Source organism: Prionailurus bengalensis, chromosome B2 (genome assembly GCF_016509475.1).
Source record: "Prionailurus bengalensis isolate Pbe53 chromosome B2, Fcat_Pben_1.1_paternal_pri, whole genome shotgun sequence".
Taxonomy (NCBI): Eukaryota; Metazoa; Chordata; class Mammalia; order Carnivora; family Felidae; genus Prionailurus; species Prionailurus bengalensis.
In genome coordinates, this window is record NC_057349.1 from 132,929,689 (window position 1) to 132,945,103 (window position 15,415).

The following is a 15,415-nucleotide window of genomic DNA, read 5'->3' on the forward strand; positions in this document are numbered from 1 at the left end:
TTTTGAAAGCATTTTTTGCTTTATTTAATGAAATAATTTCCTATCTAGGAAACCTTTAAGGTAGACTTTTATTTAGATTATCACTAAAACAAGAGAGCATCTCTAGATTAAATATTGCACTAGGCATTACATTGATGGAGAAGATAACTGAAAATTTGTGTTATTTGACATAAAAATGAGGAATCTGTTGATTGAGATCTTTACAGTTAAGAGCATAGTTTAAATTTGGCTTCTCCTTGCCGGCTGGCATGCCTTTGGCACATTACTCTAAGTTTTCGTTCCTCCATAAAATTTCTACATCGTAAGTGTGGTGTGAGAAGTAAAGAAGATAAATGTCTATATAAAGCACTTAGTCCAGTGTGTGCCACATGGTATGTATTTCCAGCTGCAGCTTTTCTCTTTACTAGTCTAACTGAGCAACTTGCATTATAGAAGATGTCATTTTTTACATATTTGCATAAATTAAATCTATTAAATCTCTGTGACAGAATGTATGTAATTTCCAAAAATATGGAGAAGAGCACTGTATTCCAAAATATAAAATATGAATTTAGATAATATGTTATATGGGCCTTCAGAGAATGTTATCCTTAATCAAATTTTAAATATTGTTTTTGTTCCAAAGATGTAAATAATTTTTAAAAGTTTTCATTGTTGTGTTAATTTTATTAAATACATAAATATTTTTCTTTTCCTATTGTTAAAGATATCCTATATTTGAAAATCCCTACCCTTTGAGTATACACGAATCCCCTGTCACATGTTGCGAATATTTTGCTGATTGTCCTGTGGACCTCATTCCTGCACTTTATTCTGTTGGAGCTAGACAGAAACGTCAAGGTTACAGCAAAAAGGTATTGAACATGAGTTTTAGTATTTAATGTTGCATTTCAGTGTTTTATATTTATCACCTTGGAATATTTGATAACATGTATACCTTTTCTAGAGAAAATATATAGAAAATCCTTTTTTGGAGCAAAATACGTTGTTTACTGTTATCATAGAAATATATATATGAAGATGCTTGAAAGTTGCTTTATACTATAATCTTTTCTTATAGGAATGGCCCATTAATGGAGGTAATTGGGGCTTAGGTGTTCAAAGTTACCCAGAAATAATTATTACAGGGTAAGTAAAAGCCTGTTTTCACCACTAAACCAATAATGGCTAAATACAAAGACTACATGGACGTTAATTAATTGGGCAGGTAGTGCTTTCCTTTATGCTGTAGCATATTAAAAAATGTTTTTGTCTGGAACCTGCCAACTTACCCTGAATTTTTTACCTTTCCTCGTTTGGTGGCTAACTTTTCAAATAACAGTATACTTCATCACTTCTCGGCCTTTTGGCTAAGATCATGTGCAAATAACAGTATACTTCAAAGAAAGAAAAAATGTAATATTTTTTCCTTTGTATCATCACAGTTTTAACTCATTTCCTTTTCATAGGCATGCTGATGGATCTGTTAAGTTCTGGGATGCTTCTGCAAGTAAGTATTTTGAATATTATTTGTTATATGTTTGTTATATAATCATTGCTTTTATATAACCTGTTTTATAATAATTACATAATCAACATTTAGTATAAAATTTGGAAACTATCGATTTAATAACTGATTTATCAAGTATATGAGTTTAAAATTCTTGATAGACGTTAAGATATTTTTAAGGATACTGTCTAGTCAGTCAAGAAAAATTCTCAGCAGAAGTAATCAGATCCTTTTCAAAATTTCTTCAAACCTTCTCTTTTTAACTCAGAATTAAGAAAAGTGAGAATGTGTTTCAAATCAACAGAAATTTGTAGAATAATGCCTGATGCTCGGCTAACAGTAATTTGTATTTTCTTTGTGGAATATACATGTTGGTTACACAATAGCAAAAAAGGAAAGAATGCTTTGAATCATCAATGTTTGCAAAATACACATAGCAAGCAGTGAGATTCCAGTTAACTCAGGATATTTTGTGTTTCATCATATAGAAATATGAGATGTACTAGCACCATTTGTAGTGAAAGTAAGTAGAAAATCATTTTAGAAAGCAAAAATGTTCTTTATTTTCATTATATTTATACTTTTTTCTTTTCACAGAATATTTTTGTCATTGATTTTTTTTCAGGTTATCTAAATTCATCATCATGATGAGTTTTTTTGTTTTTGTTTTTAATGAATACAGGTACACCTTTCTTTTGGTCAATAGGTCCAATGAATGCATTTTCTAAAAGAATAATAGAGAAATGTAGACCTGGGAATAAAAATATGGTTCGAATAAATATTGGCTATTTTCCTTAGATAATATGAGTGATCAAATATTACTTTAGATTTGTTCTTTTTATATTAAAATGTTTAACATATATTATCTTTTTTTTCTAGTAACTCTGCAAGTATTATATAAACTAAAGACATCTAAAGTATTTGAAAAGTCAAGAAATAAAGATGACAGGCCAAACACAGATATTGTAGATGAAGATCCATATGCCATTCAGATCATCTCCTGGTGTCCGGAAAGTAGAATGCTGTGCATAGCTGGAGTTTCAGCTCATGTCATTATTTATAGATTCAGCAAACAAGAAGTGATTACAGAAGTCATTCCGGTAATAGTCTCTTAATTATTTTCAGTGTCAGATGTCTAACATTTAATTTTTTTTTAATTATTTAGGAGATTATTTGCAGTCGTTTTTTTCTAGAATTTTTAAAAACACTTAAGTGTTTACATTGCCATCTGTCTTTTGTGGAAAATAGTGTATTTTAATCTATATCTTTTTAGTGAGCATTTAAATCCTTATGTATATTATGTGTTTCATTTAAGGAAAGTTAATATGAATATGAGCATACTCTAATTTGGTACTAACAGGCATGCTGTGAATTCTAAAATCATCGTGTGTTCTTGCGCGCACACGCGCGCACACACACACACACACACACACTATCATTTTTGAAACGCTGAGTCAGAAACATTTTTTTTTTCTTTCCTAAATCTTTACCTTTAGAAATCGTGGCTAAATTTTTACCCTTACAGCATGTTTCCACTGAAGTGTATGTGTGTATGAGTGTGAATCGTAATAAAGTGAATAATTATTAGTAGTAGGTGAACTGTCTTTCTTTTACAACAGATGCTTGAAGTTCGATTGTTATATGAGATAAGTGATGTGGAATCCCCCGAGGGTGAGCAGGCACCACCTTTGCCGACACCTGTAGGGGGCGCCACTCCTCAGCCCATTCCTCCTCAGTCTCATCCTTCTACCAGTAGCAGTTCATCTGACGGACTTCGTGATAATGTCCCTTGTTTAAAGTAAGTTATAAAAAAATGCAGATGTTTTGGAAACTATTTTTTCGTTTAAGTAAATTATAAACATTACTAGAATAATATTTTCCTGTGATAGAGAAAAATGACATAACATTTCTTTCTTTGTTTTGCTGTGGTTAATCCAATTTATTTTTCTGTGGCAACAAGAGGAATATGATTGAATTCTGTGATTTTGTCTTTGAAGTGCTAAGATTTGATCTGTAAACAATACTGGTAGGACAGCATGGATCTTTCCTGTGTATGCAGCTCAATCCTCCAAATCCTTGGATGTTTTCTAGTTTGGATTCATAGATGGATCAAATGTATATTTAAAAAAAATTTTTTTAATGCTTATTTATTTTTGAGAGAGAGAGACAGTATGAGTGGGGGAGGGGCAGAAAGTGAGGGAGACACAGAATCTGCAGTAGGCTCCAGGCTCTGGGCTGTCAGCACAGAGCCTGATGTGGGGCTTGAACTCAAGAACCGCAAGATCATGACCTGAGCCGAAGTTGGACGCTTAACCGACTGAGCCACCCAGGCGCCCCTCAAATGTGTATTTAGAGTGCTTTCCACCACTCTGAAAATTCTGTTTTTTTGATATTTAGAGATTCAGTTTTTTTGTGATCATTTTCTTGTATTTCTGAATCTTGTCTAGCACAACAGTATCGTCATTTAAATGCCTTTATTGTGGCATTCCAGATTTGAATACATTTTGCTTTTATATAGGAATAAATTAGATAAAACATTCTTTTCTTCTAATTTATATTACTGAGTATTAACTTTTTCAAGGGTATGGGCCTTAAATATGGCAGAGAAATAAAACAATGAGGAAAGAGTTAAGACCACTGAAAAATTTTATGAAGACTGTGATTAATTACATTTACAGAGAAGTCAGTTAGGGTAATGACTGTCGTTGTGGAAAATGTAAACAAAAATTCAGTGTAAGAGTTGAGCAAAAGCCCAGATTAGTAGATTCAAGGTAGAGATGGCTGCTGAGAGAGAATTTACGTCAGTTGAAAGAACCAGGTTTGTCCTGGTTTTGTTTTAGATCTGCCAGCGTCTCCTCACTTCGTGAAGGAATTACTATGGAGAAGGTCTTGGTACCCAAAAATGCGCTCACCCCAAACATAGGGCAGATTTTTTTTATATCATCATCATTTAAAATGTATAGACTTTTTAAAAATTATACCTTTATGTGTTTATATAAATTTTAGATTATGTGTTTTGTGTTAATGATCCTCAAAAGGGGTGATTTTGCTCCTCTGCATGCATTTGGCAATATCCGGAGCCGTTATTACTTGTCACAACAGTAGGAACAGGGTGCTGTTGCATCTAGTGCATGCAGGCCAGGGGTGATGCTCAAGTGTGCAGAATAGTGCCCCCAACAAAGAACTTTCCAGCTCAGAAGGCGGCTGATGCCAGCAATGAGAAATGCTGATCTGATCGAAAACATACAAGCATCGAGGTTAAGCAACTGCGTTTCTTAGAAAGGCCTCACGTCTTTTCTCTTTCTCATGTACATACATGCACACAATTCCTTTTTGCTGCGGTTCTGGCACATGTTTAACTAGAATGAGACTTGGAAATACAGAATTCTACATTCTTCCCTTTTACTTTTTCAGTACTATTTTGCTTTAAACTTAAACTTGTAAAATTTCTATTAATGCTCTTCTGATTTTAATGTGTATTTCTCCAGCCTTTTATTAAATGTAAGTCTTATAAGCCTGTTTAGTACAATTTGTCTTTGACGTTTATTTTGGTAACCTTTTTGGTGGCAGAGTTTTGAGATTTTTGTCTAAAATCGACATATTCACTAGTGCTTTTGGAGGCAATCTGAGTTATACCTCATTTTTTCTTTTTAATAGTTTTCTGGTAACTTCACGTTGTTTTAGTCCACAGTCGCAAAATTCGGTTTTTAAATGTCAGAGATCTAACTAAACTGATACTAAAGTAACTAATACTGAGTTTCGTTTTGCCTTTTAAAGTTTATTTATTTTTGAGAAAGAGAGCATGAAAGAGAGAGAGAGAGAGAGTGTGTCAGTCCCAAGCAGGCTCCACAGTGCCCCAGGCTGGACTTGAACTCACAACTGTGAGATCATGACCCAAGCTGAAACCAAGAGTTGGACACTTAACCCACTGAGCTATCCTGAGCCTACTCAGGTGCCCCGAGTTTTTTGTTTGTCTTTTATACAAAATGGTTTTGTATGTACTTGTTCCTTTGAAGAATCATTTTAAAAGCTATTTGATTTACTCCCTTTACCAATAAAATTTATGTTTTTAGTATTTTAATTGTGCTTTTGCGGTTTATTTGTCAAAGCAGATAAACAATTGAAACTGCAAAGCCTCCAACATTATTTTGACATTTAAAATACATTTGTACAAATTATGGAGCTTTTCACAAAGGTTCAACCCCTTGTCTTTAAAAAGTAAACCTTAATTTACATATATTAAAATCATTAAAATAACTTGCATGTAATCATTATAGACATAAAATGTTACACCCACCCATCCCCATTTTGCATTTTTTTCCCTCATTTTGAATTTTTTTTTAATGTTTGTTTATTTTTGAGAGAGAGACAGAGCATGAACGGGGGAGGGGCAGAGAGAGAGGGAGACACAGAATCCAAAACAGGCTCCAGGCTCTGAGCTGTCAGCACAGAGCCCAAACTGGGGCTCAAACCCACGAACCGTGAGATCATGACCTGAGCTGAAGGTGGACGCTTAACCAACTGAGCCACCCAGGCACCCCTCATTTTGCATTTTTAAATCTAACCTATCCTGTCATTACTTGATCCATTTTCCAGTTTTTTACCAATTAGGGATTTTGTAGCAGGCTTGCATGGCTTATTTTTGCTTAATAACTTCTTTTTTTTTTTTTGGTCTCTTGTAAGTAATTTAAGAATTCCATGAATTCTGTGTGTCTTTATCACTGAAGTTTTAAATGTGCCCACGTACGCACTTGTAATATTACCCGTGAATGCTTGCTCTGCTCTTGAGGTTCTGATTTAATGTGCATATTAAATATGCCAGCATGAGGTAATTAGGTTCGACTTCTTTGAAGCTTACCTAATTCATATAAGGAGAAAATAACACACTCAGAATCTTCTATTCAGAAAAATACTGTCTTCATTTCTATCTTGAGATGGACGGCTGCCACTGATTGGGGGTACGTCCCTGAGAAAAGCCAGAACTTCTGCCTCGGCCAGCATACGGTTCCGAGTGTATTGCCTTACAGACTTTGCATAGGGAAAAGCAACTGTAACTTGGTTCATATTTGGAGGACCCTAAGTGATTCATGTTTACCGTAAAATTTGGCTAACACACCCTAAAGACCAGGGGTGACAGTCTTCTTCACTACAAGTATCAACTAAATGACTCAAAGGCATCCTTACCTCTGAGATTGGTATTAGGAGATTTAATATTGCATAGTTTTCTTTCTGCCCTTCCTTCTTCCATGAGACTGTCCCTCCAAGGCAGAAGCCTCAAAAATTGCTGAAGTAACCAGGCTTTGCTTAAGTTTCACAAGAGCAGTTATTGGAGGAGTCTTAGCAATCAAAAAATGTTCTCACCTTAAAGTCAAAGTAGATTTTTTTTTTAAATAGTAATCACCCACAAAAATAAATTACTTACATTAAAGAAAAAAAAAATGTTATCTTCCAAATCCACTTGAAGTTTCCTGGTACGCGTATTAAAGGTATGGTATTTAAGTAACTGTATGCCTTAGAAAGTCTCCGACTGATAAACCACTCCCTCGCTCCCCCTGACATGTGTGTAACAAGTACTGTAAAAAATTTTGTATGACTTTACTCAATAAAGTGAGGCTTGGGAATACATTTGTTTTTTTACTAGTAGTTCACTTGAAAATCCTACCATCACCTCAAACTTACCGCATATTCCTGTAAAACTAGCTCTTCATTCTGACATTTTATTTTTTCTCTTTCTTTTCTTTTTCTTTCCTTCTCTCCTCTTCTTTCCTTCCTTCTTTCCTTCCTTCCTTCCTTCTTTCCTTCATGCCTTCCTTCCTTTCCTTAACTTAAAATCACTCTGTACTCTTTTTCTCCCGTGATCTACCTCTGATGAACCTTCAGCTCATTCATTCATTCAGTAAATATTGAGTGCCTCTTCTGTGCTAGTGTTAAAAGTAACTGCAGGGTTTTTGCCTTCATGGAGTGTACAAGCATTTTTCAATTCTTACTTCAATATGTTCCAAATCTACCTTTTTCTTACTGTTTTACTTCAGAATTACAGGTACTTCCTAATTGTTCTCCGATCCTACTTCATCTTGTAAATCTCCACCAAATTAATCTTCCCAAAGTATTTCTTATAAACCTTCATTTGGCTTTTAATTCCTTAAAATAATAAAAATATATTACTTTTGTGTAATTTGACCATTGACAGCTCTTTCATAGCCACTCAAAATGTCTCCGCACTGTGATTAGGTAGTAATATTCCCACTTTTTAGATAAGAAGATAGTTGGAAAATGGCAGAGCCAGGACTTAAATGCTAGCTTTTCAAAAGCCCTCAGTTCTTTCTACCAATATCAGACTTTTGCAGTGAGGCGCTGAAGACCCTCTAACTTCTCACCCTGGCCTATCCTGCTGTACTGATTTCTCACTGTTACTACACACACTTCCACTGTGGACAAACTTCCACACTTGTTAATCTTTGACTAAGGGTTTCCTCCTTGTTTGCATATGTTTGCAAAAGCAATATATTTTGAACACCTATTCAGTAACTATTGGGGAAAGAGTCTGCAATCAAAACTCAAAGAGTACATTTTTTTTTAATCGTTAAAGTGTCATACACACAAAAATAAATTTCTCACAATTTTTTTTTTACTCATTTAACTCATTTTGTTTTGGCCACTTTTAATTAAGCCATATATTTACAGCTTGATTTTATGTTTTTTTAAGTGTTTATTTATTTTGAGAGAGAGAAAGCACGCAAGGGAGGGGCAGAGAGAGAGAGGGAGAGAGAGAATCCCAAGCAGGTTCCCTGCTGTCAGTGCAGAGCTTGATTTAGGGCTTAATCCCACAAACTGTGAAATCATAACCTGAGCTGAAATCAAGAGTCAGACGCTTAACCAACTGTGCCACCCAGGTGCCCTATATATTTAAGTCTACTTTTACTCCCCACCCCCCCCACCCCATTTTTTTAGGTACTTTTCTAACTTCGATTTTTTTTTTTTAATGAAATTTATTGACAAATTGGTTTCCATACAACACCCAGTGCTCATCCCAAAAGGTGCCCTCCTCAATACCCATCACCCACCCTCTCCTCCCTCCCACCCCCCATCAACCCTCCGTTTGTTCTCAGTTTTTAAGTCTCTTATGCTTTGGCTCTCTCCCATTCTAACCTCTTTTTTTTTTTTTCCCTTCCCCTCCCCCATGGGTTCCTGTGAAGTTTCTCAGGATCCACATAAGAGTGAAACCATATGGTATCTGTCTTTCTCTGTATGGCTTATTTCACTTAGCATCACACTCTCCAGTTCCATCCACGTTGCTACAAAAGGCCATATTTCATTTTTTTCTCCTTGCCACGTAATATTCCATTGTGTATATAAACCACAATTTCTTTATCCATTCATCAGTTGATGGACATTTAGGCTCTTTCCATAATTTGGCTATTGTTGAGAGTTCTGCTATGAACATTGGGGTACAAGTGGCCCTATGCATCAGTGCTCCTGTATCCCTTGGATAAATTCCTAGCAGTGCTATTGCTGGGTCATAGGGTAGGTCTATTTTTAATTTTCTGAGGAACCTCCACACTGCTTTCCAGAGCAGCTGCACCAATTTGCATTCCCACCAACAGTGCAAGAGGGTTCCCGTTTCTCCACATCCTCTCCAGCATCTATAGTCTCCTGATTTGTTCATTTTGGCCACTCTGACTGGCGTGAGGTGATACCTGAGTGTGGTTTTGATTTGTATTTCCCTGATGAGGAGCGACGCTGAACATCTTTTCATGTGCCTGTTGGCCATCTGGATGTCTTCTTTAGAGAAGTGTCTATTCATGTTTTCTGCCCATTTCTTCACTGGGTTATTTGTTTTTTGGGTGTGGAGTTTGGTGAGCTCTTTATAGATTTTGGATACTAGCCCTTTGTCCGATATGTCATTTGCGAATATCTTTTCCCATTCCGTTGGTTGCCTTTTAGTTTTGTTGGTTGTTTCCTTTGCTGTGCAGAAGCTTTTTATCTTCATAAGGTCCCAGTAATTCACTTTTGCTTTTAATTCCCTTGCCTTTGGGGATGTGTCGAGTAAGAGATTGCTACGGCTGAGGTCAGAGAGGTCTTTTCCTGCTTTCTCCTCTAAGGTTTTGATGGTTTCCTGTCTCACATTTAGGTCCTTTATCCATTTTGAGTTTATTTTTGTGAATGGTGTGAGAAAGTGGTCTAGTTTCAACCTTCTGCATGTTGCTGTCCAGTTCTCCCAGCACCATTTGTTAAAGAGGCTGTCTTTTTTCCATTGGATGTTCTTTCCTGCTTTGTCAAAGATGAGTTGGCCGTACATTTGTGGGTCTAGTTCTGGGGTTTCTATTCTATTCCATTGGTCTATGTGTCTGTTTTGGTGCCAATACCATGCTGTCTTGATGATGACAGCTTTGTAGTAGAGGCTAAAGTCTGGGATTGTGATGCCTCCTGCTTTGGTCTTCTTCTTCAAAATTCCTTTGGCTATTTGGGGCCTTTTGTGGTTCCATATGAATTTTAGGATTGCTTGTTCTAGTTTCGAGAAGAATGCTGGTGCAATTTTGATTGGGATTGCATTGAATGTGTAGATAGCTTTGGGTAGTATTGACATTTTGACAATATTTATTTTTCCAATCCATGAGCAGGGAATGTCTTTCCATTTCTTTAAATCTTCTTCAATTTCCTTCATAAGCTTTCTATAGTTTTCAGTATACAGATCCTTTACCTCTTTGGTTAGATTTATTCCTAGGTATTTTATGCTTCTTGGTGCAATTGTGAATGGGATCAGTTTCTTTATTTGTCTTTCTGTTGCTTCATTGTTAGTGTATAAGAATGCAACTGATTTCTGTACATTGATTTTGTATCCTGCAACTTTGCTGAATTCCTGTATCAGTTCTAGCAGACTTTTGCTAGAGTCTATCGGATTTTCCATGTATAATATCATGTCATCTGCAAAAAGCGAAAGCTTGACTTCATCTTTGCCAATTTTGATGCCTTTGATTTCCTTTTGTTGTCTGATTGCTGATGCTAGAACTTCCAGCACTATGTTAAACAGCAGCGGTGAGAGTGGGCATCCTTGTCGTGTTCCTGATCTCAGGGAAAAAGCTCTCAGTTTTTCCCCGTTGAGGATGATGTTAGCTGTGGGCTTTTCATAAATGGCTTTTATGATCTTTAAGTATGTTCCTTCTATCCCGACTTTCTCAAGGGTTTTTATTAAGAAAGGGTGCTGGAATTTTGTGAAAGGCCTTTTGTGCATCGATTGACAGGATCATATGGTTCTTCTCTCTTTTTTTGTTAATGTGATGTATCACGTTGATTGATTTGCGAATGTTGAACCAGCCCTGCATCCCAGGAATGAATCCCACTTGATCATGGTGAATAATTCTTTTTATATGCCGTTGAATTCGATTTGCTAGTAGCTTATTGAGAATTTTTGCATCCATATTCATCAGGGATATTGGCCTGTAGTTCTCTTTTTTTACTGGATCTCTGTCTGGTTTAGGAATCAAAGTAATACTGGCTTCATAGAATGAGTCTGGAAGTTTTCCTTCCCTTTCTATTTCTTGGAATAGCTTGAGAAGGATAGGTATTATCTCTGCTTTAAACGTCTGGTAGAACTCCCCTGGGAAGCCATCTGGTCCTGGACTCTTATTTGTTGGGAGATTTTTGATAACCGATTCAATTTCTTCACTGGTTATGGGTCTGTTCAAGCTTTCTATTTCCTCCTGATTGAGTTTTGGAAGAGTGTGGTTGTTCAGGAATTTGTCCATTTCTTCCAGGTTGTCCAGTTTGTTGGCATATAATTTTTCATAGTATTCCCTGATAATTGTTTGTATCTCTGAGGGATTGGTTGTAATAATTCCATTTTCATTCATGATTTTATCTATTTGGGTCATCTCCCTTTTCTTTTTGAGAAGCCTGGCTAGAGGTTTGTCAATTTTGTTTATTTTTTCAAAAAACCAACTCTTGGTTTCGTTTATCTGCTCTACAGTTTTTTTAGTTTCTATATTGTTTATTTCTGCTCTGATCTTTATTATTTCTCTTCTTCTGCTGGGCTTAGGCTGCCTTTGCTGCTCTGCTTCTAGTTCCTTTAGGTGTGCTGTTAGATTTTGTATTTGGGATTTTTTTTGTTTCTTGAGATAGGCCTGGATTGCAACGTATTTTCCTCTCAGGACTGCCTTTGCTGCGTCCCAAAGCGTTTGGATTGTTGTATTTTCATTTTCATTTGTTTCCATATATTTTTTAATTTCTTCTCTAATTGCCTGGTTGACCCACTCATTCGTTAGTAGGGTGTTCTTTAACCTCCATGCTTTTGGAGGTTTTCCAGACTTTTTTCTGTGGTTGATTTCAAGCTTCATAGCATTGTGGTCTGAAAGTAAGCATGGTATAATTTCAATTCTTGTAAACTTATGAAGGGCTGTTTTGTGACCCAGTATATGATCTATCTTGGAGAATGTTCCATGTGCACTCGAGAAGAAAGTATATTCTGTTGCTTTGGGATGCAGAGTTCTAAATATATCTGTCAAGTCCATCTGATCCAATGTCTCATTCAGGGCCCTTGTTTCTTTATTGACCATGTGTCTAGATGATCTATCCATTTCTGTAAGTGGTGTATTAAAGTCCCCTGCAATTACCACATTCTTATCAATAAGGTTGCTTATGTTTATGAGTAATTGTTTTATATATTTGGGGGCTCTGGTATTCGGCGCATAGACATTTATAATTGTTAGCTCTTCCTGATGGATAGACCCTGTAACTATTATATAATGTCCTTCTTCATCTCTTGTTACAGCCTTTAATTTAAAGTCTAGTTTGTCTGATATAAGTATGGCTACTCCAGCTTTCTTTTGGCTTCCAGTCGCATGATAAATAGTTCTCCATCCCCTCACTCTCAATCTAAAGGTGTCCTCAGATCTAAAATGAGTCTCTTGTAGACAGCAAATAGATGGGTCTTGTTTTTTTATCCATTCTGATACCCTATGTCTTTTGGTTGGTGCATTTAATCCATTTACATTCAGTGTTATTATAGAAAGATACGGGTTTAGAGTCATTGTGATGTCTGTATGTTTTATGCTTATAGTGATGTCTCTGGGACTTTGTCTCACAGGGTCCCCCTTAGGATCTCTTGTAGGGCTGGTTTAGTGGTGACAAATTCCTTCAGTTTTTGTTTGTTTGGGAAGACCTTTATCTCTCCTTCTATTCTAAATGACAGACTTGCTGGATAAAGGATTCTTGGCTGCATATTTTTTCTGTCTAGCACCCTGAAAATCTCGTGCCAATTCTTTCTGGCCTGCCAAGTTTCAAAAGAGAGATCAGTCACGAGTCTTATAGGTCTCCCTTTATATGTGAGGGCACGTTTACCCCTTGCTGCTTTCAGAATTTTCTCTTTATCCTTGTATTTTGCCAGTTTCACTATGATATGTCGTGCAGAAGATCGATTCAAGTTACGTCTGAAGGGAGTTCTCTGTGCCTCTTGGATTTCAATGCCTTTTTCCTTCCCCAGTTCAGGGAAGTTCTCAGCTATTATTTCTTCAAGTACCCCTTCAGCACCTTTCCCTCTCTCTTCCTCCTCTGGGATACCAATTATGCGTATATTATTTCTTTTTAGTGTATCACTTAATTCTCTAATTTTCCCCTCATACTCCTGGATTTTTTTATCTCTCTCTTTCTCAGCTTCCTCTTTTTCCATAACTTTATCTTCTAGTTCACCTATTCTCTCCTCTGCCTCTTCAAGCCGAGCTGTGGTGGTTTCCATTTTGTTATGCATTTCGTTTAAAGCGTTTTTCAGCTCCTCGTGACTGTTCCTTAGTCCCTTGATCTCTGTAGCAAGAGATTCTCTGCTGTCCTGTATACTGTTTTCAAGCCCAGCGATTAATTTTATGACTATTATTCTAAATTCACTTTCTGTTATGTTATTTAAGTCCTTTTTGATCAGCTCATTAGCTGTTGTTATTTCCTGGAGATTCTTCTGAGGGGAATTCTTCCGCTTGGTCATTTTGGATAGTCCCTGGCGTGGTGAGGACCTGCAGGGCACTTCCCCTGTGCTGTGGTGTATACCTGGAGTTGGTGGGCGGGGCCGCAGTCAGACCTGATGTCTGCCCCCAGCCCACCGCTGGGGCCACAGTCAGACTGGTGTGTGCCTTCTCTTCCCCTCTCCTAGGGGCGGGATTCACTGTGGGGTGGTGTGGCTCGTCTGGGCTACTTGCACCCTGCCAGGCTTGTGATGCTGGGGATCTGGCGTATTAGCTGGGGTGGGTAGGCAAGGTGCTCGGGGGCAGGAGGGGCAGGCTTAGATCGCTTCTCCTTAGGTGATCCACTTCAGGAGGGGCCCTGTGGCAGCGGGAGGGAGTCAGATCCTCTGCTGGAGGTTTGGCTCCGCAGAAGCGCAGAGTTGGGTGTTTGCGGGGAGCGAGCAAGTTCCCTGGCAGGAACCAGTTCCCTTTGGGATTTCGGCTGGGGGATGGGCGGGGGAGATGGCGCTGAGGAGCGCCTTTGTTCCCCACCAAACTGAGCTCTGTTGTCAGGGGGCTCAGCAGCTCCCCCTCCCTTTGTCCTCCAGCCTTCCTGCTTTCCGAGCAGAGCTGTTAACTTATGACCTCCCAGAGGCTAAGTCGCGCTTGCTGTCGGAACACAGTCCGCCCGGCCCCTCCGCTTTTGCCAGCCAGACTCGGGGGCTCTGCTTGGCCCGCGAGCCGCCCCTCCGCCCCGGCTCCCTCCCGCCAGTCCGTGGAGCGCGCACCGCCTCGCCGCCCTTCCTACCCTCTTCCGTGGGCCTCTCGTCTGCGTTTGGCTCCGGCGACTCCGTTCTGCTAATCCTCTGGCGGTTTTCTGGGTTATTTAGGCAGATGTAGATGGAATCTAAGTGATCAGCAGGACGTGCGGTGAGCCCAGCGTCCTCCTAAGCCGCCATCTTGCCGCAACTCCTCGATTTTTTTTTTTTTTCTGATTGGATTTTTCCCCCTCTTGTTAATTCTTGGGCTTCTCGTTCTCCTCATTCTTCTCCCCATTTCTCCTTCCCCTTCCTACTCATTCTCGTTTTCTCCCTCCCCACTTCTAAGCCCTGAATTTATAATGGGAACTTACATATGATTTCTTATTTTTGTTTTCACATACAGGTTTTGTTTCTAACCACATTAAATGCCTCTAGAGAACAGGATTCGTTTGTTTTTTTTTTTCATGTGTTTAGTACAATTTCATATATAAAGTTATGTTTTGTATAGTTATTTATGCATGACTTTATAGCTACATGAGCTAATAAGATACTTGAAGATGGGTTAAAAGGTAATATATTATCCTTTATTACAGAGTTAAAAATTCACCACTTAAACAGTCTCCAGGTTATCAGACAGAACTAGTTATTCAGTTGGTGTGGGTGAGTGGAGAACCACCACAACAAATAACCAGCCTGGCAGTCAATTCTTCCTATGGATTGTGAGTATAATTTATGTGTTTTTCATACATTCTTTTATTTTTAAAAATAGAAAAGATGATCTTCATTATAGCATCAGTGAAAAAGTTGTATAACTTTAATTTCAGATCAAATTCAGCATTTGTTTGGAATATAATTCTGTTTCAGATAATTTACTCTGAGTATGCTTATACTGCTTCCTAATGAATTGGGATAAAGGTTTGAAGTCAATATACCATCTCCTGGCTCTACTCTCAGAAATGATTTCCTTATTAATACTCAGTATAATGGAGGTCTAACAGCATGAACTCAGAAGACTTTGTGCTAAGCTAACTTTCAAAGTTCACTTGTATAAATTGTAAAAGCATAGTAATAGTTTATTGAAGTATTTATACTGCAGGTGTATTATCGATTCATGCCTTCAAGTATTTAGTATTAATTAGACTTACTTTTTACTATAATTTGGTAGACTCATAGAGTATTTTTGTTTTTTTAAAAATCAGCACTGTGGTATCAGAGAAGCCACACACTCACTGTGCAGT

At 37.6% G+C, this 15,415-nt stretch overlaps 1 protein-coding gene across 4 annotated transcripts in view; it reads left to right on the top strand.

Moving 5' to 3' along the window:
• Positions 1-15,415, top strand: part of STXBP5 (syntaxin binding protein 5) — a 173,560-nt gene that overhangs the window by 91,431 nt on the left and 66,714 nt on the right. For all 4 annotated transcript variants that reach the window (XM_043592558.1, XM_043592556.1, XM_043592557.1 and 1 more), the window contains exons 12-17: positions 707-854; positions 1,061-1,128; positions 1,449-1,489; positions 2,369-2,589; positions 3,109-3,287; positions 14,771-14,896. In XM_043592558.1, coding sequence (XP_043448493.1) covers positions 707-854; positions 1,061-1,128; positions 1,449-1,489; positions 2,369-2,589; positions 3,109-3,287; positions 14,771-14,896 — 783 coding nt within the window. The remainder of the gene's footprint in view (positions 1-706; positions 855-1,060; positions 1,129-1,448; positions 1,490-2,368; positions 2,590-3,108; positions 3,288-14,770; positions 14,897-15,415) is intronic.